The sequence below is a fragment of the Bubalus bubalis genome, chromosome 12, assembly GCF_019923935.1.
Source record: "Bubalus bubalis isolate 160015118507 breed Murrah chromosome 12, NDDB_SH_1, whole genome shotgun sequence".
Classification (NCBI taxonomy): domain Eukaryota; kingdom Metazoa; phylum Chordata; class Mammalia; order Artiodactyla; family Bovidae; genus Bubalus; species Bubalus bubalis.
Window position 1 is genome coordinate 93,129,454 of NC_059168.1, and position 26,259 is coordinate 93,155,712.

Here is a 26,259-nt window from a genome sequence, read left to right on the forward strand (position 1 = left end):
GTTAGCAAAGAAGCCTGCTTACAGTTTTATAGATAGCGTCTCTCTTGGGCTGCGATTGCCCCCTTACGGCTCTGGCTGCCTGTCACCGGAGGGGGAAGGTCTGCAACCGGCTATCTCTGTTCAGTCCTTTGTTCTGTGCACGGGCCTGGCGGTGTCTTAGGTTAGGGCTGGCTTTTCGCGTGGTAGATATCCCACAGTCTGGTTTGCTAGCCCAAATTATTTCGCTCAGATAGCGCTCAGGATATTCGGGCCGATTCTTACTCTAAGGGACACAGCCCGCACCCCGCTTCCCTGCCCAGCCCCCGCTTGCTAATACCGTGTGCAGGCGTCTGCGCTGCTTCTCCGCTGGGGGAGTTACCGTAGGGCTCACAATCTGTGATTTTTAATTGTTTATTTATTTTTTTTCTCCCTTTTATGTTGCCCTCTGTGCTTCCAAAGCTCGGCACAGATTCAGCAGTGAGAAGGTTTCCTGGTGTTTGGAAACTTCTCTCTTTTTAAGACTCCCTTCCCGGGACGGAACTCCGTCCCTCCTTCTTTTGTCTCTTTTTTTGTCTTTTATATTTTTTTCCTACCTCCTTTCGAAGAGTTGGGTTGCTTTTCTGGGTGCCTGATGTCCTCTGCCGGCATTTAGAAGTTGTTTTGTGGAATTTACTCGACGTTTAAATGCTCTTTTGATGAATTTGTGGGGGAGAAAGTGTTCTCCCCATCCTACTCCTCCGCCATCTTGGCTCCTCCAGCATGAAGGCTTTAATTTTCATGAAATTTAATTTTTTTTTCTTTTGGTACTTGTGTCAGGCCTAAAAAGGTTTTGTGAAACTCAACATCTTGGAAGTTTAGTCTTATGTTTCTTGTAATAGTTTTATAGTTTAGCTCTAACTTTTAGGAATACAGTCCATTTTGAGTTAATTTTGTGTATATAGGGGAAAAGGAGCTCAAATTTATTCTTTTGTATATGTTCAGTTTTCCTAGCACCATTTGTTAAGAAGGCGTTTCTTTCCCATGCTGAATTGTCTTGACACCTTATCAAAATTCAAATGTATATAAATGTAAGGGATTACTTCTGGGTTCTCAGCTCCATTCCAATGATCTACACATCTATCCTTATGCCTGCATCATATCATACTATCTTGATTACCACAGTTTTATATAAAGTTTTAAAATCAGAAATCAGAACTTATGAATCCTGGCACTGTTCTACTCTTTCAATATATTTTTTGTTAGTTTGGATTCCTTAAATTTCCATATGTAGATTGAGATCAGCTTGTCATTTTCTGTAAAGAAGCCAGCTGAGATTTTGGCAGAAACTATATTGAATATATAGATCAGTTTGGGGAGTCTTGCTACCTTAACAATATTAAGTTTCTTAAGCTATGAACATAGGTATATTTATACCTTTAATTTATTTCTACAATACTATGCTGTTTTCAGAGAATGAATTTTGAACTGATTTTGATAAATTTATTCATAAGCATGTTATTCTTTTTGTGCTATTGTAAATACAGTTGTCTCGTCAGCTTCATTGTTCCTTGCTAATGTGTAGAAAATACCATTGATTTTTGTATATTGCACTCTGCAATCTTTTGAACTTATTATTAGTTCTCATAGTTTGGGGATTCTTTAGAATCTTATATATAAAATCACCTGGAAATAAAGTTTTTCTCTCTTCTTTCCAATCTTGATGTCTTTTACTTTCTTGCCTAATTGCACTGGCTAGTTCAGTTCAGTTCAGTCGCTCGGTTGTGTCCGACTCTTTGAGACCCTATGAATCACAGCATGCCAGGCCTCCCTGTCCATCACCAACTCCCAGAGTTCACCCAAACCCACGTCCATCGAGTTGGTGATGCCATCCAGCCATCTCATCCTCTGTCATCCCCTTCTCCTCCTGCCTTCAATTCTTCCCAGCATTAAGGTCTTTTCCAGTGAGTCAACTTTTTGCATGAGGTGGCCAAAGTATTGGAGTTTCAGCTTCAACATCAGTCCTTCCAATGAACACCCAGGACTGATCTTCTTTAGGATGAACTGGTTGGATCTCCCTGCAGTCCAAGGGACTCACAAGAGTTTTCTCCAGCACCACAGTTTGAAAGCATCAATTCTTCAGTGCTCAGCTTTCTTCACAGTCCAACTCTCACATCCATACATGACCACTGGAAAAACCATAGCCTTGACTAGACGGACCCTTGTTGGCAAAGTAATGTCTCTGCTTTTTAATAGGCTATCTAGGTTGGTCATAACCTTCCTTCCAAGGAGGAAGCGTCTTTTAATTTCATGGCTGCAGTCACCATCTACAGTGATTTTGGAGCCCAAAAAATAAAGTCTGACATTGTTTCCAGTGTTTCCCCATCTATTTTCCATGAAGTGATGGAACCAGATGCCATGATCTTCATTTTCTGAATGTTGAGCTTTAAGCCAACTTTTTCACTCTCCTCTTTCACTTTCATCAAGAGGCTTTTGAGTTCCTCTTCACTTTCTGCCATAAGGGTGGTGTCATCTGCATATCTGAGGTTATTGATATTTCTCCCAGCAATCTTGATTCCAGCTTGTGCTTCTTCCAGCCCAGCATGTCTCATGATGTACTCTGCATATAAGTTAAATAAGCAGGGTGACAATATATACCCTTGACATACTCCTTTTCCTATTTGGAACCAGTCTGTTGTTCCATGTCCAGTTCTAACTGTTGCTTCCTGACCTGCATATAGGTTTCTCAAGAGGCAGGTCAGGTGGTCTGGTATTCCCATCTCTTGCAGAATTTTCCACAGTTTATTATGATCCACACAGTCAAAGGCTTTGGTATAGTCAATAAAGCAGAAATAGATGTTTTTTTTCTAGGACTCTCTTCCTTTTTCCATGATCCAGCGGATGTTGACAATTTGATCTCTGGTTCCTCTGCCTTTTCTAAAACCAGCTTGAATATCTGGAAGTTCATGGTTCACGTACTGCTGAAGCCTGGCTTGCAGAATTTTGAGCATTACTTTACTAGCGTGCGAGATGAGTGCAATTGTGTGGTAGTTTGAGCATTCTTTGGCATTGCCTTTCTTTGGGATTGGAATGAAAACTGACCTTTTCCAGTCCTGTGGCCACTGTTGAGTTTTCCAAATTTGCTGGCGTATTGAGTGCAGCACTTTCACAGCATCATCTTTCAGGATTTGAAAGAGCTCAACTGGGAATTCCATCACCTCCACTAGCTTTGTTTGTAGTGATGCTTCCTAAGGCCCACTTAACTTCACATTCCAGGATGTTGGCTCTAGGTCAGTGATCACACTATCGTGATTATCTGGGTCATGAAGATCTTTTCTGTACAGTTCTTCTGTGTATTCTTGCCACCTCTTCTTAATATCTTCTGCTTCTGTTAGGTCCATACCATTTCTGTCCTTTATTGTGCCCATCTTTGCATGAAATGTTCCCTTGGTATCTCTCATTTTCTTGAAGAGATCTCTGCTGCTGCTGCTGCTAAGTCACATCAGTCGTGTCCAACTCTGTGCAACCCCATAGACAGTAGCCCACAGGCTCCTCTGTCCCTGGGACTCTCCAGGCAAGGACACTGGAGTGGGTTGCCATTTCCTTCTCCAATGCATGAAAGTGAAAAGTGAAAGTGAAGTCGCTCAGTCGTGTCTGACTCTTAGCGACCCCATGGACTGCAGCCTACCAGGCTCCTCCGCCCATGGGATTTTCCAGGCAAAAGTACTAGAGTTGGGTGCCATTGCCTTCTCCAGAGATCTCTAGTCTTTCCCATTCTGTTGTTTTTCTCTATTTCTTTACATTGATCACTGAGGAAGGCTTTCTTATATCTCCTTGCTATTCTTTGGAACTCTGCATTCAGATGCTTATATCTTTCCTTTTCTCCTTTGCTTTTCAGTTCTCTTCTTTTCACAGCTATTCGTAAGGCCTCCCCAGACAGCCATTTTGCTTTTTTGCATTTCTTTTCCGTGGGGATGGTCTTGATCCCTGTCTCCTGTACAGTGTCACGAACCTCCATCCATAGTTCATCAGGCACTCTAGCTATCAGATCTAGTCCCTTAAATCTATTTCTCACTTCCACTGTATAATCATAAGGGATTTGATTTAGGTCATACCTGAATAATTACATACTGTATATAAGATAGATAACCAACAAGGATCTACTGTATAGCATAGTGAACCCTATGTAATATCCTGTAATAACTTATATGAGAAAAGAATCTTTTAAAAAATGAATCAATATATGTACATGTATAACGGAATCACTTTGCTATACATCTGAAACAAATGCAATACTATAAATCAACTCTACTTCAATAAAATTAAAATAAAAAAACACTCAAAAAATAAAAAATATCCTCTTGATAACAAAAAAAGTTCAAATATTTCTTAAAATTTAGGCTTTTTTAAAGGGGCTAAGCTAAAAGAAAAATTATAAAGTATGTCCCTTATAAATAGTATTAAAATTTCTATACATCATTATCAAAAGATAATCAACCCAATAAAAATAGGCAGACTCTTCTAAAAAGAAGATATAAGAATGACTAATAGGCATATGAAAATGTTTTCAACATTATTAAGAATTGGAAAGATGGGAGGTAAAACCAAAATGAGGTACCACTTCATGTACTTTTATTACAGAATGGCAAAAATGTACTTCTATTTTGGGAGACTGTTTTTTTGGAGGGGAGAATATTTTTGAATTACTTACCTGAAAACCAAAGTTCAGAGAGGATAAGAGAATTTTGAGTCACAGAGTAAGTTCATTTAGAGTTTGAGGATTGGGACTGGGCAAGGAACCAAGGTTTTTCCCTCAATGCGTACCTTAGGGACCGGTATTCCCGGATGTCTCTGCAGGCAGCTCCGGGGATTGTGAGAGACACTACATGCAGATAACTTCTCTTTTCCTGGGCTTCTCTTCAGTCTGGTTGACTAAGGATCTGGAGTGGCCTGCCCTCCTTTCTCCTTCTTTGGAGCAGATGAGGGCTCCCTGTCCCCTCCTTAAACAGAGGGGAGGAGGCTGTCTTTTAATCTGGCCATCACATATGGCTTCTCCACTTTTGAGAAGGGAGAACTGAGAGCCCAAGAGTCAAAGCTCTGTCTTAACGTGAAGAAATGATGACCCTTCCTGGCCCACCTCGGAACAGTAAGTCATTGGCCATACTTCCCCCTTCTCGGTCAGTCGAGGGAAACAGAGTGGCCTAATGGAAATAGTTGCAGGAAACCTGTTTCTGGTACCAGTTGCAGTGTGGGTCTTCAGCAGATTACAGCAACTTTTTAAGAGTCTATCATTTCTCATTCATAAAATCTGAGTTGTATTAGATGGCTTATTGGGCTTTAACATGTGCTCTTTCACTGTCCTTACTCATATATCAACATGTGTGTTTCAATTTTACAAAAATACTTATAAATACACATGCTATCCTGAAATTCTACCTTTTAAAATTGGTAATTATCATATAATTATTACATGTTATTGTATTATAAACATTATTTTAATTTTATTTTTTATTAAGTTAAATATTGTTTGCTTGATTGTGCTATTACTCAGTGAAAAAAGCAAAGTAACACATAAAAAAAAACAAAAGCAAAGTGCAATTCAAAGAACACTTTCACATGGTACCTGACATGTTTCATGGGGATGGTTGAAACAGTTCAAAGGAGCTTTGGATATCTGATCAAGTGCTGACATCCATCTATAACTTTATAGAGTCTAATCCAAATTGTCTTTTTAAATGTGCACAATTATAAATCGAAGCTTTACCCAAACAGAATTGTCAAACCATGTTTATTTTTTTAAACAGGAGTTCAGAGTACTTCCAACACAGCATTATTTTACTTTCTTGCTATTTATAATAACATTTATTTCATACAGAATTCCAGACTTGGACAGAAGAAACCAGACAGGCACATATGAATTTCTTCTCATGGGCCTCTCTGAGCACCCAGAGCAGCAGCCTCTCCTGTTTGGGCTCTTCCTGGGCATGTACCTGGTCACCGTCTGGGGGAACCTGCTTATCATCCTGGCCATTGGCTCTGACGTGCACCTCCACACCCCCATGTACCTCTTCCTGGCCAACCTGTCCTTCTCTGACATTGGTTTTATCTCTACAGTCATTCCCAAGATGCTCAATAATATTGGCTCAGGAAGTAAACGGATTTCTTATGGTGGGTGCCTGACACAACTCTATTTCTTTGGCCTGTTTGCAGATCTGGACAACTTTCTCCTGGCTGTGATGGCACTGGATCGCTATGTGGCCATCAGCCAACCTCTCCATTATGCCATTACCATGAACTCCCAACGCTGCGTCCTGTTGGTGGCTGGGTCATGGGTGGTCACTACCTTCCATGCCCTAGTGCACACCCTCCTGGTGACCAGGCTTTCCTTCTGTGGCCCCAATGTCATCCCCCACTTCTTCTGTGATCTGGTCCCACTCCTAAAGCTGGCCTGCTCCAGCACTCATGTCAATGACCTGGTGCTCATCCTTGTGGCAGGGACACTGTTAATTGCACCCTTTGTCTGCATCCTTACATCTTACCTTTATGTTGCACTGGCTATCCTAGGAATCGATTCCCCAAAGGGTAAGCAAAAGACCTTCTCCAACTGCACCTCGCACCTCTCTGTGGTCTCTCTGTTTTACACTACAGCTATTGGGGTCTATTTATGTCCTCCATCATCCCCTTCAGGTGGAAAGGACCGGGTCTTCTCAGTAATGTACACGGTGGTGACCCCTATGTTGAACCCCTTCATCTACAGCCTGAGAAACAGGGATATAAAGGGGGCACTGGGGAAAATACTCAGAAAAAAACATGTTTAACACTCTTTCTTGGGACTGAAAGGTCCAAGTCTCCAAGGCTCGGAGCTGAGGGTTGAAAAATGGTCTCTTAAGGGCCTAACCACTATAATGTCCCTGAACCTGAGACTTCTCTTTTCCTCATATTTACATTTCAGGGAAGGGACCACTGACACCAGTAACCACTAATCATCCCTGTGAAGTGTCCATGCTCTGAGCAGTTTACTACTCACTTTCAAAACGGTTCTTGCTTATTTTTACTAGATGCCTACCTGAAGTCCACAGGTAGGGGGCTTGTGTGTATATGTGTGTGTGTGTATATATATATATTTGTATATGTATGACATGAAAATGAAAGTGAAAATCTTATTTTGTTGAAGTCACAAAGGAACTATGGAGGATATCTCTAGTCCAAGAATACAGGAGTGATTGTGGTTGGTAGAATGAAATACAAAGGATATAATCTGATACTTTATCTTAAACAAGCAGTGATCTATAGAAGAATAAGGATGGGGCTATAAGTTCTGGGTTCCATTGCTGGCTTTGACATTATATATTGTATGACAGCTGGATAATCACTTGACATCTCTGAGCCTTGGTTTCCCTTTTTGTAAAATAAAGTGATTGAGTTATATGAGCTGAAGCCCCTGCATACATGTTCCCAGTTCTAATAATATGTAGTGTTATAGTAACAAGAATGCAAGACCATGTCAGAAGTTACAAGTCAGAACCAAAGTCCACCACTTCACACTGTATAACTTTAGGAATATTCTTTCTCTGAGTTTTGCTTTCAGGTGTACAGCAAAGTGATTCAGTTTTACTTATATATTTTTCCGATTCTTTTCCATCATAGGTTATTACAAGATATTGAATATAGTTCTCTGTGCTATACAGTAAACTTCTATTAATTATTTTATGCATAGTAGTTTGTATGTTAGTCCCCATACTCCTAATTTATTCCTCCCCTTCTCACTTTGCCCTTTGGTAACCATAAGTTTGCTTTCTATGTCTGTGAGTCTATTTCTGTTTAGTATAAAGATTCATTTGTATTACTTTTTAGATTCCGCATATAAATGACATCATAAAATAGTTATCTGTGCCTCTACCAAAGTGCTACTCCTCTCTTCCCCACAAGGGTAAAAATTATTCTTTGACTTTTTATGTCAATTACTTCCCTTCCTTGCTTTCTGTTTAATTTTTCCACATACACATGTGTGCTTAAACATTATAGTTTGGTTTTGCCCATTTTTAATTTTTTTTTTATTTTTCCAGTGCTATTGATGTATAATTGACATATAATGTTTGTGGAAGTTTAAGGTATAGGACTTGATAATTTGATATTTATCCATGGTGAAATCATGACTACAATAAAGGTCAGTTAACGCATCCATCACCTCACATAGTTATGTTCTATGTGTGTGGGTATGGGTGTTAGGAACATTTAGCATCTACACTGTTAACAACTTTAAAGTATATTACACAGAATTGCTAACTACAGTCACCATACTGTTCATTATATACCCAGAACGTATTCGTCTTATAAATGGAAATGCATAGCATTATCCCAAACTCTCCCCATTTCACCCACACCCTGGACATCACATGTCACACCTGGACATCAGCTCTTTGTTTCTTTGAGCTTGGCGTTTTTAGATTTCACACATAAGTGAGATCATACAGTATTTATCTTTTCCTGTCTGACTTATTTCACTTAACATCATGCCCTCCAAGTCCATCCATGTTGTCACAAGCGGCAGAATTTTCTTCTTTTGTATAACTGAGTAATATTCCACTATTTATATATACTTCATTTTCTCTATCGACAGTCATTTAGGTTTTTTTTTCATATTTTGACTATTGTGGATAACGCTGCAATGAACATGAGGGTAATTAATGTAGCTACTGAAAGGACTGAATGATATAAAAACATTTGAACACTTTAAAGAGAATGCCTGACACACAGTAAACACTCAACACATATAACCTGTTATTATTGCTAACTATATGCATTCAGTTACGTCTGTGTCCATGTGAGTTTCAGATTTTTGAGAGCTGACAAAAATGAAAGATGATAAGAAATGTTCTGTTTCATGTTCTAGGGAAACTAATGATTTATGTTTCCAGAATGAACACAGAGTGTAAGTAAAAGAGAAAATGTCTATTTGAGCTGGACATTGAGAATAATTAGAGTTGTAAGTTAGGTTAAGAAGGAAAACCTGAGAATATTTCATAATCAAAGCATAACTCTTGCAAATCAATAATAAAAGCATAGCAATGACATAGGGAAAAGGAGGCAACAATATAGCTGGAAATTTTTTTAAAAAATAAGAAACTCAAATGGTTGAAAAGTATTTTTTTAATTCCTCCATTAATACTTCCATCTAGCATTTCCATTTCTAGAAAATATACGTACACAAAAATGCCTGTAAAATATCCATGCAGCATCGCTTTTGTAATAACCATCCCTACCCTCCCAAAAAAGGAGATAGGTAAGTGGCATGAGTAGGGAAATGTGTATTACTAATGGTACATCTATTAATCTATTAAATACTTTAAAAAATAATGAGGTAGATCCCATGGTAATATAGGAGGTCCATGATATATTGGTGAGAGAAACAAAGCTCCAGAACAAATGATCCCATTTTCGTAAAATCAAAATTCTACATATATATATATATATATATGTGCATAGAAGAGTATCTGAAAGTGTACAGGTCAAAACTCTAACAGTGATTACCCCTGGAGAGAGATGGGAACGATGAGAAACAGATTATCACTTTTCATTTGATACATGTCTCAGTGCTGAATATTTTTCCCTACTTCTTTATTTATTCGGCTGTGTTGGGCCTTAGTTGCAGGGTCCAGGCTCCTTGTTGCTTCTCTCGAGTTGTAACACGGGGGCTCAGCAGTTGTGGCACGTGGTTTAGTTGCTCCAGGGCCTGTGGGATCTTAGTTCCCTGACCAAGAATCAAACCCATGTCTCCTGCACTGGAAGGTGAATTCTTACCTACTGGACCACCAGGGAGGTCCCTAAATATTTTTTAAAATAAGTGTGTGTTACCTGAAAGAAATGTAAAACGTGAGGCTACATCTTCAAGAACTCAGGGCAAGGAGACACCCATCTGTGCCTTGACCATACCTGGGTTTTTCTGAGATTCCACCTCATAGTCAAATTTTGGAGCACAGATCAGAGAACTCCATGTCCAGGATGATCCCCTAAGTTCTGGCCTCCCCTCCTGGGATCAGCCAAGCTGCCAAGCCCCAGTCACTAATGCTAATATTCCCAGTAATCCTGGAAGCACTGCTTCATGGGCCCCAGTCCCCAGAGAAGGCAGTGAGTTTGGACGATGACACACTTGGGACTATGAGGTGGTGGGAGCCATGGAATTCATCCAAAAGCGTGTAATAAAAAAACCTCCCGACGCCTTTCCCAGACATGCCTTCCTGCCCCTGCCAAGCAGAAGCACCCCCCAGGAGTCTTGGTGCTCAACCCCATCAGCCCTTCTCTAAGGTCTTTCTTCCTTCCATGCTGGGCAACTTGCTCTGTCTTCCCTGAGCAGACAGATCCGAGCTGCTATGGCAACAGGACAACACACGTCACCTGAGGGTTGATGGAAGTGCCAAGCCCAGCCCATTCCAGCCCAGAGGGGGTCCACAGTGAGGTGAGTGTCTGCTGAGGACTCCACACTCACACAGCCCCTCAGACAGTTCCTACACAGGCTCCCTGTAAATTCTGGAGGGAGGATCATCTTTCTCAAATTTGATCCTTTACGCAGCGTTGTGTGCATTGTGATGTTCGTCTTTGACTCCACAGGTCATCTTTTCCCTTTACTTTCCCTTCACGGTGTCTCTTCCCTATGCCATCCTCAGATATTCTGGGTCTTGGTGAACTCTCTTCTCTCCCCTCATTAAAACAGAACCACAAAAATGAATGGATTTACATAGCCAAAAGTGTTTCCTTTCAGGAAAATTTTCTTGAGTGAAAAAAGAAACTATCTAATGGAATTCCAGAGACCTCAATCAGGTAGGGAGGGATTGTAGGTAATCATCTTTGAGTGACCCAAAAATCGGCCACTGTTCAAGGCTGTCTACTTTGTCTTGCTTAACAACTGACTCAGACATTTCTTTTCACATCTGGGCATTACTATTCCAACAGAGAAACTCAGAGAATAGACTGTCACATTATCCAAATGCTTAGGTCTCTTTAGAATGAAATGCTCTATTATCACCAAAGTCCATGGATCAGACTGTCAGAAGTTATGGGGATCTATGCTAGACAGAAACCAGGTTCCAAGTAGAAACATAAAACAAACTTCTCACTGTCTCATAAGACTTGTTAAAGGACTTGTTATGTCTATAGTCTCGTCTATTATTTTACTAAGCTTCTGCATGAAAAGCAGGTATTATTCATCCCATTTCCCAGATGAAGAAACTGAGGTCCCCAAGAATGAAGTGATTTTTTCCAAGATCTCAGAGTGTTCATGGCAGACCTGGGGCCAAAGCCCAAATCTTTCAATTTCTGACACCAGACCCATTCCCGCGCCCCACGCTGCTTTTTCGTTGTCTACATCTTTCTCTATAAAGCAAGACTTTTCAATTGTAGTTCCCCAGTCTTGACTGCACAGCCCCATGCCCCACACCACATGTCAGGAGCTGACATGCTGCACTGTGGGTCAGGCAGAATGACTTTTGCCAGCCAGAGAAGAACAAGGACTCCAAGGCTCCAGGAAGTCCCTCCGCCCCCACCTCTGGGGCTCTCTCTAGCTTCTGAGCAGCTGTCACAGGAGCTATATGGACATTGCCCCAGGTACCGGCCATAGCCTGCTGACTGTCAAGTACAGCTCAGTCCCTTCTCCAGCCCTCCCATGTTTCCTAAGCCATGACTCAGGACCACTGATTCAATCTGGAGAGTTCAATTACAGTGACAGACTAACAAAAGGGACCCAAATGCAGGAACAGAAAAAAACATAGGTGTAAATGGGTGAAGTGGGGTAGAGAGAGCCTTGCTTTTGAGTGAGATCTATAATCAGCCTGACTCCAACTCTATGCCCTGTGTCCCTGGGAAAGCAAATTCATCCCCCAGCCCTTATTTTCCTGATCTGAAAGTAGGAACAGTAAAACTACTCTCAAGTTCAATAATGAGGATTAAACTAGAAAAAAAAGGGGGTGGGTAGACATTTATCACTGGCCAAGTGCATAAGACAGCACAGTGGGAAAGGAAGGAATAAAGAGGAAAGTGGGAACTGGAATGGGAAGATGACATTTAAGAGATGGAACAGCCCAAGGTTAAGTGCATAGACACTGAGGTCAGCTAGAACTGAATTCAAATATCCGTTCCACCGCTTACTAACTCGGTGTTTTTGAGCATCTCAGAATCCCTCTGAGCTTCAACTGATCATAGACTTGCTGTGATCACCAAATGAGAAACACACATATAAAGCTCTCAGATCACTGGTTTATAGATAGTGCTCAGTCAGTGTGCTACAACTTGCAGTTCTCATTCATCATCATATCCTATTGAAACCAATTCAGGATGATTCAATGGCGTATTATGAATTTCCACATTTTTGTCATTGAAACATCTAAAGTTTACTTTCTTGAGTGCTTCCATGGTGACATCCTTTAATTTGGGGTATGAAAGCAGATAGACCAGGAGTGATGAACAAATCCATTTTCATGGGGCAGAAGCTTAGGCAATGAAAGGGCTGTGTGGTAGAGCCTTACACATATGAGTACTCAAGGTGTCCAGACACAAGTATAAAGTCCAGTCGAACCACTTAACACTGCGTGATGCTGAGCAAATTGTTATACCTCTCTAAGCCTTGGTTTACTCATCTGTGAGATGAGGATAATAAATGACTGGTGTGGCTAGAAGTATGTCGGGATTACTATATGTTACATGTGATAAAGCATGTGAAAGTGCCTTCCACCAGGCAGCTCTTAACTCTGCACTTCTTCTCCCAACAACTGAATTGTGAAGCTTAAAAATTCTTGGGCTAGCCATGGACACAGCTAGCTTGTGGACTGCCAACTTTGATCTCCACCCAAAAAGCTATGAATGATGGCCAGACCAAATCATTATGTTTACCCTGTGATGAGAATCCAGACTCATAGAATTTTGCTCAGTTCTGGAAACCACACTTTAAAGATAGTGACAGAGACTTCCCTGGTGATCCAGTGGCTACACTTTCCACTCCCAGTTCAGGGGACCCAGGTTCAATCCCTGGTCAGGAAACTATATCCTACATGCCACAATCAAGACCTGGCATAGTCAAATAAATAAATGAATATATTAAAAAAACACAAAGACAGTGACAAAGTAGAGTAGGTTTAGGTAGAGGGACCCAGTCGGCAGCACAATGTCCTCCTAGAAAAATCCATTGACTCGGCGCAGAACAAGTCTGAAAAATTGATCAGAATAATTGTCACCATTTACTGAACACTTGCCAAGGACCAGAAAGTATCATTTAATTCTCAGAACAACTTTATGAGTAATGTGCTATTACCATTCCCCTCATTTTACAGATGAGAAGAGTTGGCTCATAGAGGGTAAGCAAATTCCTCTAGGTCGTAGAACAATTAAATGGAAGAGCCGGGTTCTAGTCCAGTATCTGGGGTTTAAAACCCACCATGCAGTGCTTCCTGTGTTAACTCATGTTTAGATTTCTTAAGGACTTTTTGTGTCAAAGAATAGTAGACTTGTTCTTTGAGATTCCAGAGGACTAAACGCTGTGCAAGTAATTTGACAGAAGTTAGTGTCACATACTAACAAAAAAAATTTTTTTTGAGTCAGAAAAGTTTTATTTTCTTACATCATAGGGAGATATGGTATGCTTATGAGGGGTTATTGATTTTTAATTTCATTTCTGGTAATATCTTTCTCTGATAGGTATTAGGATAATGCTGTCTGAAATTCAGCTGGAAAGTATTTTTTCCTCTTCTATTTTCTGGAAAAAAGATTGTATAGTATAGGTGCTATATTTTGACTATATAAATAAAGGATGAAGATTGTTGAATTAAAATATTCATTTATAGTTTTGTTTAAAAACAAAAGTTTTATTTTCTTAATCTCTATTCTGGGTGCCTTATTTCTGCTTTGTTGTTATTTAGTCATTAAGTTGTGCCCAAATCTTTTGGGGCCACACAGACAGCAATACGGATGGACCTAGAGACTATCACACTGAGTGAAGTTAAGTCAGACAAAGGCAAATGTTATGTGACCTCACTTACATGTGGAATATAAATATACTTATTTCTGAACAAAAAAACAATACTGAAAGAAATGGAAAAATTATTTTAAATGGTGTGCTGACAAGTAGATTAGGTCTCCTTCAATATCGCTCCTTTTTTTATTTTTTTGAGAGCAAAGAACTGGAAGCTCCCTGATCTCAAAATAGACTTGCTATCTGGTCCAAAAAGCCATTCATTTTCTTAATATTGCTGACAATTGCTTCATTTAACTTATTTGAAGTTTTTATTTCCTGAGTCAATACATCTAATAAGATTTGTGATGGATGAAAGTAAGTCTTTTATTTGGCAAGTGAGAGACAGGATAATGTATGAGGTGACATATTGAAGACAAAATGATTTTAGTAAAGAGAATAAGTTGGGAATCTAGAAATTGATTCTCCTAAAACCATGTCTGTGTACTCTGAGAAGTTTGTGGGTACTACCAAGGGTATGCATTACCCATAATAGACACTACTTAACCAAATGCCCTTTGAAATCTCTTTTAACAAGTTTATGTAGCCCATTAGCAAGTTTTATTGCCATGAAGTAGATGTCTTAGTTTTAATTTGGGAAGTCATATTTTATTTTGTCACTAGCATACTCTGGAGTCAGACAAATATGACTTTAAGTTCTGATTTTGCCCTTTATGAGTTTAAACATTCTATGCCTCCATTTTCTAGTTTGTAAAACTGGAATAATAATGAATATGATAATAATAATATTTGCCTCATGGGGTTATTGTAAGAATCAAATATGATAATGTAGCAAAGTCTTTGATTCAAAGTAAGTGCTTTATAAATGTTATCTATGATGATAGTGATCCTGCTACTGATAATGAAAAATCCATTTCTCATTATTTTAGAAAATAATCAAGCACTTGATCCTGTTATCAATACCAAGTTACCCATATGTAGTTTACCCTGGAGCACAAAACTAAAAGTAACTAAACAGACTGCTCAGATATCCAGGTCTATAAAAATAATTCTTTTTGGAAAATAGTATGTAGGCTCCTTTAAAAATTAAAAATACTATATTATCCAGCAATTCCACTTCTGGACATTTATCCAAAGAAGACAAAAACCCTAATTCTAAAAGATATATGCAGCCTCCAGGTTCATTGAAACATTATTTGCAGTTGCCAAGACATGGAAACAACTTGGTGTCCATCATTGAGTAAAAGGATAAAGAGGGCATAAACACATACACAGTGGAATACTATGCAGCAATAAAAAAGAAAGAAATCCTGCCATTTGCAACAGCATGAATGAAGCTTGAGGGTATTATGATAAGTGAAATAGTCAGACAGAGAAAGACAAACACTCTTTGGTCTCACTTATACATGGAATTAAAGAAAAAACAAGCTCACAGAGAAAAGATTGGAAGCAGGGGAGTGAGGGGATGGACAAGGTGGGTGAAAGGGATTCAAAGGCTCAAACTTCCAGTTAATAAAATAAATAAATAATAGGCATGTAATACACAGCTTGGTGACTACAGTTAATAACATCATGTTGCATATTTGAGAGTTGCTAAGAGAATACATCTTAAAAGCCCTCATCATAAGAAAAAACAAACTTTGTAACTATGTATGGGGATGGATAATAACTAGACTTATTGTGGTGATCATTTTATAATGTATGCACTTATTGAATCACTATGTTGTACACCTGAAAGTAATATAAAGTTATATATGAATTGCATCTCAATAAAAATAATAATAATCCTGTTTGTTTAATGGTAATAGATGGACAATACCACCTGGACCAGCGTGTCCCATTTTGTTCTCTTGGGCATTTCTCCCCACCAGGAAGAGCAGATCCCGCTCTGTCTTCTTTTTCTGCTCATGTATACCATCAACATTTCTGGCAACTCTGTCATCATCATCCTGATTATCTCTGCTCCACGCCTCCAAACTCCCATGTATGTCTTTCTCAGCAACTTGGCCTTGGCAGACATCTGCTTCACCTCCACCACAGTCCCCAAGATGCTGCAGAACATTTTCTCTTCTACCAAGGCCATTTCCTACATGGGTTGCTTAACACAGACTTATTTCTTCATTTGCTTTGCAGCCATGGAGAACTTCCTCCTGGCTGTGATGGCCTATGACAGATACATAGCCATCTGCCACCCTTTCCACTACTGTATGATTCTGAACAGGAAGCTGTGTTCACACTTGGTGGTCATGTGCCACATCCTCTCCCATCTTCATGCCCTGCTGCACACCTTTCTCGTGAGCAGACTGATCTTCTGTGCAGATAACAGGATCCCCCACTTCTTCTGTGACCTCTACCCTCTGATGAAGATCTCCTGCTCCAGCAGCCACCTCAACACCTTGATGATTCACACGGAAGGAGTCATTGTCATCAATGGAGCCCTGGCCATCATCATGGCCTCCTATGCCTGCATCATCTCAGCAGTCCTCCAGAGCCCCTCAGCCAAAGGCAAGTGGAGAGCCTTCTCTACCTGTGGCTCCCACCTCACTGTGGTGGCTATATTCTATGGGACCCTCACATGGGTCTACTTCCGGCCCCTTACCAGCTATTCAGTGGCCGGGGGTCGTATCCTGACTGTCATGTACACAGTAGTGACCCCCATGTTGAACCCCTTCATTTACAGCCTAAGGAACAAGGATGTCAAGGGAGCCTTCAGGAAATGGATGAACAGGATCTGGACCTCTTCATTTAGATAAAACCCCAAAACACAGTTTCAAGTTTTATCTATGAGTTCAAGCTTTATCTATGAAAGATTTTTGTCCCTCAAATGTCTGTTTCCTTTAGAACTGCCCAGAAATATTAGGTATGTATCACAGTTTTCTCATTGGATATTGCCTAGAAATATTTCTTAAACCCAAAGTACATGGAGCTATGTATTTAGTGTAAATCAGTGACATGATTTTAATTACAGCTGATGGTGTTCTGTGGGCGTGATATCTAACACCAGGATTGTAACTTTCAGAGTTCTTAGATACAGGCAACAGAAACTAATTCTGGTTATTCGTGGAGGAAACAATTGAAAGCATATGTGAAACTCATAAATTTCCAAGAAGGCTAAGCCAACAAGTTCAGCAAAATGGACAAGAATAAGAAAGGTCATACAGGCAGAACCATAGGCAAAATCACATCCCAGAACTGGTATGATGAGGTCACCACTGTAGCTACCAAACTCTGTTCAATGCCACTTGAATCCCCACCAGCATTACCAGAAATAGTCACTGGGCATAGCCCTTAGGGGCCTGAAAAACAGATGTGATCACCTCCAGAAAGAGCACTCACTTCTTATTCTCTGCATCAACACCTCTAGGTTCAAAATAAAGTGGTGCGTCTGACTGGCCAAGTCTTGGTCACTCACCCAAGCTCTAATTCCCAAGGGAACTGGAAAAACAATACTGCTACTTTTATTTTCCATAAAAATAAGGGAGGTTCTGCCTCCCACCAAGACAAAGGAAATGGGGGAACTCCTCTGGAATGGGAAGAGGGACGTAATGACAAATGTCCACTATAGGGCTGGGAGTTACAGTTGCTTCAGAACTGATCACCTGTCACAGCTCTCCAACTTGCACTTCCTTAACCTTGATGAGCTGCACTATTCTGGGATTACTTAACCTCTTTCTGTCTCAGGGTTCTCCTAATCTTTTCTATAGTTGAAATGTGGAATTAGTCTATTACTATGTATTTGTTATGATCCATGAAGGGGTTGCTTCATGGATCATGGGGTTCTTGAGGCAAGAATATTGGAGTGGTTTGCCATTCCCTTCTCCAGTGGACCACATTTTGTCAGAATTCTCCACTATGACCTGTCCATCTTGGGTGGCCCTACATGGCATGACTAATAGCTTCACTGAGTTATGAAAAGCCCTTTGCCACAAGGCTGATGATACCACTCTAATGGCAGAAAGTGAAGAAGAAATAAAGAGATTCTTTATGAAAGTGAAAGAGGAAAGTGAAAAGGCTGACTTAAACCTCAACATTCAAAAAACAAAGATCACGGCATTCGGTCCCATCACTTCATGGTAAATAGATGGGGAAACAGTGGAAACACTGACAGATTTTATTTTCTTGGGCTCCAAAGTCACTGCAGATGGTGACTGCAGCCATGAAATTAAAAGATGCTTGTTCCTTGGAAGGAAAGCTATGACAAACCTAGACAGCATATTAAAAAGCAGAGACATCACTTTGCTGACACAGGTCCATATAGTCAAAGTTATGGTTTTTCCAGTAGCCATATACAGACGTGAGAGGTGGGCTATAAAGAAGGCTGAGTGCTAAAAAATTGATGCTTTTGAATTGTGGTGTTGGAGAAGACTCTCGAGAGTCCCTGGGACCACAAGGAGATCAAGCCAGTCAATCCTAAAGGAAATCAGTCCTGAATATTCACTGGAAGGACTGAGGCTGAAGCTGAAGTTCCAACACTTTGGCCACCTGATGAGATCAACTCATTAGAAAAGACTGATGCTGAAAAAGATTGAAGGCAGGAGGAGAAGGGGGTGACAGAGGATGAGATGATTGGATGGCACCACTGACTCAATGGACATGAGTTTGAGCAAACTCTGGGAGATAGTGAAGGACAGGGAAGCCTGGTGTGCTGCAGTCCATGGGATTGCAAAGAGTCAGACATGACTTAGCAACTGAACAACAACGATGTGTTTGCTGACCAATCAATGCTGGACATGGGGAACAGGTCCAAGAGCCAAGATGTCTACCAATACGTTGATTCTTGGGCTTCCCAGGTGGGCCAATGGTTAAGACTCTGTGCTCCCAAGGCAGGGGGCCAGAGTTCAATCCCTGGTTGGGGAATTAAGATACCACATGATGCATGGTGTGGCCAACAGTAATATTGATTCTTCAGTTTTGTGGGTATAGGATCAAAAGGAAGAGTGAAAGTGGCCTCCCATGAAATGAAGCAGATGTCACAAGTACAAGTCAATTTAATCCATCTGTCTAGATAAAGTTTCTATCATAGAATATTGATTGTTATAGGCACAAAGTCAAGAAGGAAATAAAATTGTAATCATTTTTGTGTAATGAGCTAGAATAAAGGTTTCTTATTAAAAAAAAAAATATATATATAAGGCTTGGTCAAAACTTACACCATTGAAATGGGTTTGAGAAGCTATACCGCCTTAGTCTTTGCACCAGGATAATAAATCTTCCAAGGTAATGGGAGCCATCAGTTCAGTTCAGTCACTCAGCTGTGCCCGACTCTTTGCGACCCCATGGACTATAACACATTAGGCTTCCCTGTCCATCACCAGCTCCCGGAGCTTGCTCAAACTCATGTCCATCAAGTCAGAGATGCCATCCAATTGTCTCATCCTCTATTGTCCCCTTCTCCTCCTACTTTCAATCTTTCCCAGCATCAGAGTCTTTTCCAATGAGTCAGTCCTTCACATCAGGTGGTCAAAATTTTCGAGCTTCAGCTTCAACATCAGTCCTTCCAACAAACACCCAGGACTGATTTCCTTTAGGATGGACTGGTTGGATCTCCTTACTGTCCAAGGGACTCTCAAGAGTCTTCTCCAAAACCACAGTTCAAAAGCATCAATTCTTCAGCCCTCAGCTTTCTTTATAGTCCAACTCTCACATCCATACATGACTACTGGTAAAATCATAGCTTTGATTATACAGACCTTTGTTGGCAGAGTAATGTTTCTGTTTTTTAATATACTGTCTAGGTTTGTCATAACTTTTCTTCCAAGGAGCAAGCATCTTTTAATTTCATGGCTGCAGTAACTATCTGCAGTGATTTTGAGAGCCATGGCACTTATAAAATGATAAAAGATAAAGCCAACTTGTGGTTAGTTAACTAACATTTGCTAGTAAGTATCTTATATACCCCAAAAAGTTTTTTCTGAATTCCATTTCCTGCCTCCCAGCCCCACCTTCCTCCTTCTCTGCCTTTAGTTTTGTTACTAATCTCCATTCTTTACCCATGGATTAGCCTCACTTTTTAGCACTCTAGCCTCTTCTAACAATCCCCCCTGCTCCCATGGGAAGAATTTTCTTAAGGTGAAGAGATGGTCAAGAGAGTAAATTAAACAATATTTTTGAAGAAATGGATAGAATTGGGCAATTCCATCAAAAATTTTGTATTTCGATATCTTCCTCTTCTAGGAGTTTATCACACAGAATAAGCATATGTAATGAATAAACATATTTTATGTGCAAATACACACATATATTTTAGGTTCAGTATATTATTACCTATGATAGTAAAAAATTAGAAACAATCTTCATGCATACTAATGGAATTTTTGGTTTGCCATGTCCAGTGTCGTCGTTCAGTCGATAAGTCATGTCCGACTCTTTGCGACCCATGGACTGTAGCAAGCCAGGCTTCCCTGCCCTTCACTATCTCCCGGAGTTTGCTCAAATTCTTGTCCACTGAGTCAGTGATGCCATCCAATCATCTCATCCTCTGTCACATGCTTCTCCTCCTGCCCTCAGTCTTTCCCAGCATCAGGGTCTTTTCCAATGAGTTGGCTCTTCACATCAGGTGTCCAAAGTATTAGAGCTCCAGCTTCAGCATCAGTTCTTCCAATGAATATTGGGGCTTCCCTCATGATCCAGATGGTAAAGAATCTGCCTGTAATGCAGGGGACCTGGATTCGATCTCTGGTTTGGGAAGATCCCCTGGAGAAGGGAATAGCTACCCACTCTAGTATTCTTGTCTGGAGAATTCCATGGACAGAGGAACCTGGTGGGCTACAGCCCATGGGGTCGCAAAGAGTCAGACACGACTGAGCAACTAACAGTAACACTATCATGTTTAGTAGTTAGATAGTATCTGTCTCTTCTTCCTTCCCTTCATATCCTTGCCATGGCTTCACTGAGAACCTTTGACTATGGACTTACTTTAGCCCATAGTTTATGAACAGGCATAACAAATGCTGCTTCAGATAAAGAGCTTTGAATGGGTTTATAAGATTTAGTTTGCCCTCTTGAGCTCTGGCTTTCATCATGAGAAGAAAAGCTCACCCTGTGTAGTTAGGGCCACTTAGCTTGGATCTCAGGATAAGAAATAAATTGAACAGACCTGAACTTGACCTGGGGTCTAAAACATGGTTGGCCCTTTCAGCCTCCAGACTTTTGACTGGGAAATAAAAGCCTGTTGTTATAAGCCACTGAGGTTTAGGATTGTTTCTTATTTAGGACTTTGAAGGAAATCCAAACTAATTCAACACATATACTATGAATTGCTGTGCAGTCAATAAAAAAACTGAAGCAGATTAATTCCTGGCCTTTCTCTCATTTCATAAAGTCTTTGGATACATACAGATATGCAAACCCTTATCTAGCCATTCTTTGTCCTTTTCTCCCATCATTGCTTCATGTGTATGCTATTAATAATAAGTAATAATAATAATGATAAAAAACCCATATGTGGTAGTTAATGTGGACTGGTCATTGTTATGGTGTTTTACATATATTGTACTCATCAAATCCTTATGAACCCTAAACCTTAATTATACATACTATTTCTCTCTTTATAGATGGATAGCTGAGGCAGAGAGTAATTGAATAATTGCCAAAGATGATAAGCATTTAAACCCTGTGTTTCAATGGAATATTACTGAGCCATTAAAAAGAATACATTTGAATCAGTTCTAATGAGGTGGATGAAACTGGAGCCTATTATACAGAGTGAAGAAAGCCAGAAAGAAAAACACCAATACAGTATACTAACGCATATATATGGAATTTAGAAAGAAGGTAACAATAACCCTGTATGCAAGACAGCAAAAGAGACACAGACATATTGAACAGTCTTTTGGACTCTGTGGGAGAGGGAGAGGGTGGGATGATATGGGAGAATGGCATTGAAACATGTAAAATATCATATGTGAAATGAAACGCCAGTCCACGTTTGATGCTTGATACAGGGTGCTTGGGACTGGTGCGCTGGGATGATCCAGAGAGATGGGATGGGAGGGAGGTGGGAGGAGGGTTCAGGATGGGGAACACATGTACACTCATGGCAGATTCAAGTCAATGTATGGCAAAACCAATACAATATTTTAAAGTAAAATTAATTAATTAATTAATTTTAAAAAACAAAAATAAACAAATAAACACTGTGTTTTTCTTTTTGTGATGCAAGAGCCTGACATAAGCTTTGATTGAGGAAGCATGCATTTCAAAGGCTACCTGACACATTGCCAGCCAAACCCACCTCCTTGGTTTAGAGATCTTGGTTGATTCAGATTAACTGTTTGGGCCACTTGATTTTATTCTTCTGGTGATTGAAATTCCCACTCTTGGGTTTTAAATCCATCCATTAAACAGTGAACCTTGAAGATGAATCCCTTATTTTCATCCACAATAAAAGCAGAACTCCAAGCCCACACTCTCTCCCTCTATCCACAACCTCATTGGGTGGCCCAAGATGTGCTTGTGCTTTCCAGGACCTGTGGGTAATAAGCATTTCCTCCCCCCCCAAATTTCCCCAAAGAGCTGCTGAGGGTGCCTTACAATCCTAGTAAGAATCAAAAGGGCCTGAGCAGCTCGCTGGTTATCATAGGCACAAAACAATCCCACAGCAAGTAATGACAGAGCTGGGATACAAATTCACTCTGTCTCCAAAATCCACTCCCTTAACCGCTTACACTATACTACCTTCGAACAAGCCCTAGCATTTTCCCTGGGGCTTTTGAACTCTATTTCATTCTGACTTCTTTAAGGAAAATAATTTCTGAGAGATCCTAGGTTTGCACAAAAGAACTCCTTGATTCTATTGTTTCAGTGTAATTATGGATACTACCTCCTTTATCTCTCAAAGGGATGTGTATCTTTACAACAACAGCAATCTATCTGAAAAGAAAAACAAGAAAACAATCCCATTTATAATAACAATAAAAAGAACCAGCTACTTAGGAATAAATTTAGCTCCTTAGAGCTGAAAAATCTGTACAGTAAAACCATAAATCATTGATGAACGAAAGCAGACACAAATCAAAGGAACGACCTCATGTGCGTGGATTGAAAGAACGAATACTGTTAAAATATCCATGCTACATAAAGGGTTCAGGAGCTGTGCTGCCATTCCCTGTTTGCCTGGGAACCAGGCTGGAAGTTGCTTGAGATACAGAGCTTCCTGAAAAGCCTTCGCAGGGCACCCTTCACCTCCTGGTTTCTCAGGCTGTAGATCAGTGGGTTTAGCATAGGGGTAACAACTGTGTAGAAGATGGCCACCTGACGCTCCTGGTCCAAGTCGTAGCTGGAAGATGGCCGGAGGTACACGCAGATCACAGAGCCATACAGGAGCAGCACAACCAGGATGTGGGAGCTACAGGTGGACAGGGCTTTACGCAGGGCAGCAACTGAGTGCATGTGCGTTATGGCCACACCAATGCGGGCATAGGAACCTAAAATAAAGAAGAAGGGGCTGACCACCACGGCTACCCCCTCAGTAAATATTAACATCTCATTGACCACTGGCTGGGTACAGGAGAGCTTCAGCAAGGGTGTGATGTCACAGAAGAAGTGGGTGACCTGGTTGCCACAGAAAGTTAAGCGGGTGACCAACACACTATAAAGGAGGCTGTTGAGGCTGACGACCACCCACGAGGTCAATGTTATGCGTAAGCAGAGGCAATGGCTGATGATGGCAGAGTATCTTAAGGGGTCACAGATAGCCACATAGCGGTCATAGGCCATGGCAGCCAGCAAATGGCCTTCCATGCTGCCCACAGCCATAAAAAAGAAGAGCTGGAGCATGCAGCAGTTAAAGGAGATGGTTCTGTTCACAGACAGTGTGTGCACCAGCATCTGGGGAACAGTGATGGTTGTCAGAGAGATGTCAATGAAGGAAAGTTGGCTGAGCAGGAAGTACATGGGGGTCTGAAGCTTGGGGTCTGAGAGGGCAGCAATCATTAACAGAGCATTGCCCATAATTGCCACCAGGTACATGAGAAGGACGATCCCAAAAATGACTGGTTGCATCTCTGGCCAGCTGGACAGGCCCAATAAAATAAATTCTGTTACTTCTGTCCTGTTTCTAGTGGCCATAAGACTCAATCCACATCACCCGCAAAGAGCAAGTGTTAAGAGCAAATAAGATTGAAATTTACTCAAAGATAGCTTGCAAGAAACATCTCTTCTTGCGCAGATGTCCCTAGTTTTCCAAAATGAATTTTTTTCTTTTTAATTTTTTCCCAGGCCATTATTTCTTATTCATCCACTCACCTACCCATTCTTTAGTATATTCCAGGTTCATGTATTGACCACTTGCAACCTCTCAATTTGATTAATACTAATGACAACAGGATAACTCACACACAGTCCTGGACTTTTTGAATTTCACTGTATAACAAGTAAGTCATCACTGAACATATAATGTCTTTGGTGCTTGCTGTGTGCATTCTAAATATCAGGCATTTGATTCTCACAACAGTCACTCATGGTAGAAACTGCTTTCAACCACTTAACTACAGGTGAGAAAGTTAAAGCAAAAAGAATACTCTAGTGAAGGTCTTACATGATCTGAGCAACAAAACCTAGACTTAATCCTATATAGTAGGCCCCTTATATACAAACAAGTTCCCTTCCAAGAATGCATTTATAAGTTCAACATAGCCTAGATATCCAACTAACACAATTGGCAACATAATACTGCACTGCAATAGGTTGATAATACATTTAAAAAAATAAATAAATAAATAAAACATTTTAAATCTTACAATACAGCACCTTAAAAAGTGTAGTAGTACAGTACAACAGCTAGCATACAAGGGCTGGCATCAACTGAACAGGAAGAAGAGTCACTGGCTTGAGGAGGCAGACGAGGTGGGAGATGAAGAATTGAAGGATCATCAGCAACAGGAGATGGAGGGCAAGCTGCAGTTTCACTCACACCTGACATTGATGGCCCAAGTTCTGGTTCCTTGCTGGAACCAGATGCACATTTGCATCTTTGAAAGTTCACAGCTTGAAGGTTCATATGTAGGGAACTTACTGTGTAGTTTTATCAGCCTCAACCATCACACTTCATTTCTCAGAGTTGGAAGGAGAAGGGAAAGATCCTCAGACTCTGGCCAGATGTCTGAGTCTCTACGTCTTTGCTGGGGCACTGAAGTTAAGATCTGGTCCTAGTTTTGCATGTCCAGAAACTCAACTTTTTTTTTTTTTTTTCATAGGAGAGCACTTATTCCATTAAATCAAAGGAACTTACCTTGGATGAGACTAGCAATGATAAATATAATTGTTGATTTTGTTAATGATTTATTTTCAAGGAATAATATAATCTGCTAGTGGATGAGGTTCTTGTGACTTTTCAGCTCAGGTTTTTCCTATAGGTAGATTTATGCAGTACATCAAAGAGGTAACATTTTGAGGTTGTTTAGGGGGCAAGGATATGTTTATATATTTTCAGCTTTTTCTCATGAATGTGAATAAAATAATTTTAAAATAGTAGAGTGCAAGAGAACATATACTAAAAAGCAGAGGTCTCTTACCCTACATTTACATACATGTGTGTTTAGTTTGACCTCTTCTGGTGATTCACACCTCTCTGCTCCTAAATAAAGTGGTACATACTTATATATCTATGTGCCAGTTTTTATAACTAAAGATAATCTTTTGGCTCTTTATCATAAAAGACAAAGTTTTATCTTATTTACATTATTACCACTCTTCCTTCTTTTCCTCAATTTTTTGATGATATTTTAGCTCTTCAATTTGTTGCTTTTCTGCTTTTAAATGATTTGCTTCAATCTACAGTCCATCAACTTCAGACTCCACTTATCTTCCTCACCTCTGCATCCCTCTCCAAACTTTGGAAAGCTATATCTTTATTTGCATATTGTCAAGATTGAAAACATACAAATTATGGGTTGTAGGCATAAGTTAAGTCTTCCAAGTAAATGCTAAAAATCAGTATCAACATTAACATTAGTATAACTGTGTAAATATTTATCATGGCAGTGCCAAATCATGTGTAATGGTTTCATTTATTCTTTAGTGAGTCCAGTGTTCCATGCACCAAAAGATAATATCCCTAACATTAAGATAAAGAATCAAAACCATTTTAAGGTCATCTCTCTTGGTGCTTTCTTTAAAGAAAAGCTCACAGGAGCTTAAAAGATAAAGAAAACTTACATTTTCCAGTGTCTGTGCTTTTGTCTTTATTTCTTCGTTTATCCTTTTCCATGTCAGTGATATGGCTCAAACTATATGTTCTAATGATTCTATTATACATTCAAGCCAGTGATCACACACAGACATCTACATAGAGGTATAGAAGAAGATGAGAGAAAAAAAAAAAAGATGGGAAGGAAGAAATATTGAAT

The 26,259-nt window shown here is 40.1% G+C and overlaps 3 protein-coding genes across 3 annotated transcripts; 2 read left to right on the plus strand and 1 right to left on the minus strand.

The window, feature by feature from the left end:
* Positions 1-5,073: 5,073 nt before the first annotated feature.
* Positions 5,074-6,773, plus strand: LOC102389991 (olfactory receptor 1361-like). The gene is made up of 2 exons (XM_025262473.3): positions 5,074-5,101; positions 5,839-6,773. The coding sequence occupies exons 1-2, from the start codon at positions 5,074-5,076 to the stop codon at positions 6,771-6,773; spliced, it is 963 nt and encodes a 320-aa protein (XP_025118258.3).
* An 8,947-nt stretch (positions 6,774-15,720) lies between these two features.
* On the plus strand, positions 15,721-16,665 carry LOC102389652 (olfactory receptor 1Q1-like). Its single transcript, XM_006057803.2, has one exon. It carries the CDS (start codon positions 15,721-15,723, stop codon positions 16,663-16,665), a length of 945 nt encoding a protein of 314 aa, XP_006057865.2.
* A 6,331-nt stretch (positions 16,666-22,996) lies between these two features.
* LOC102389334 (olfactory receptor 1361-like) lies at positions 22,997-23,980 on the minus strand. The gene has a single exon (XM_006057802.4). The coding sequence runs from the start codon at positions 23,978-23,980 to the stop codon at positions 22,997-22,999; it is 984 nt and encodes a 327-aa protein (XP_006057864.4).
* Between the last annotated feature and the right edge of the window lie 2,279 nt (positions 23,981-26,259).

Bases quoted from the DNA above. Each gene is read 5' to 3' on its own strand.
- LOC102389991 (XM_025262473.3), top strand. From the start codon at position 5,074: ATGACCCTTCCTGGCCCACCTCGGAACA. The intron at 5,102-5,838 runs GTAAGTCATTGG...ACAGAATTCCAG, and splicing joins TCCTGGCCCACCTCGGAACA to ACTTGGACAGAAGAAACCAG.
- LOC102389652 (XM_006057803.2), top strand. From the start codon at position 15,721: ATGGACAATACCACCTGGACCAGCGTGTCCCATTTTGTTCTCTTGGGC.
- LOC102389334 (XM_006057802.4), bottom strand. From the start codon at position 23,980: ATGGCCACTAGAAACAGGACAGAAGTAACAGAATTTATTTTATTGGGC.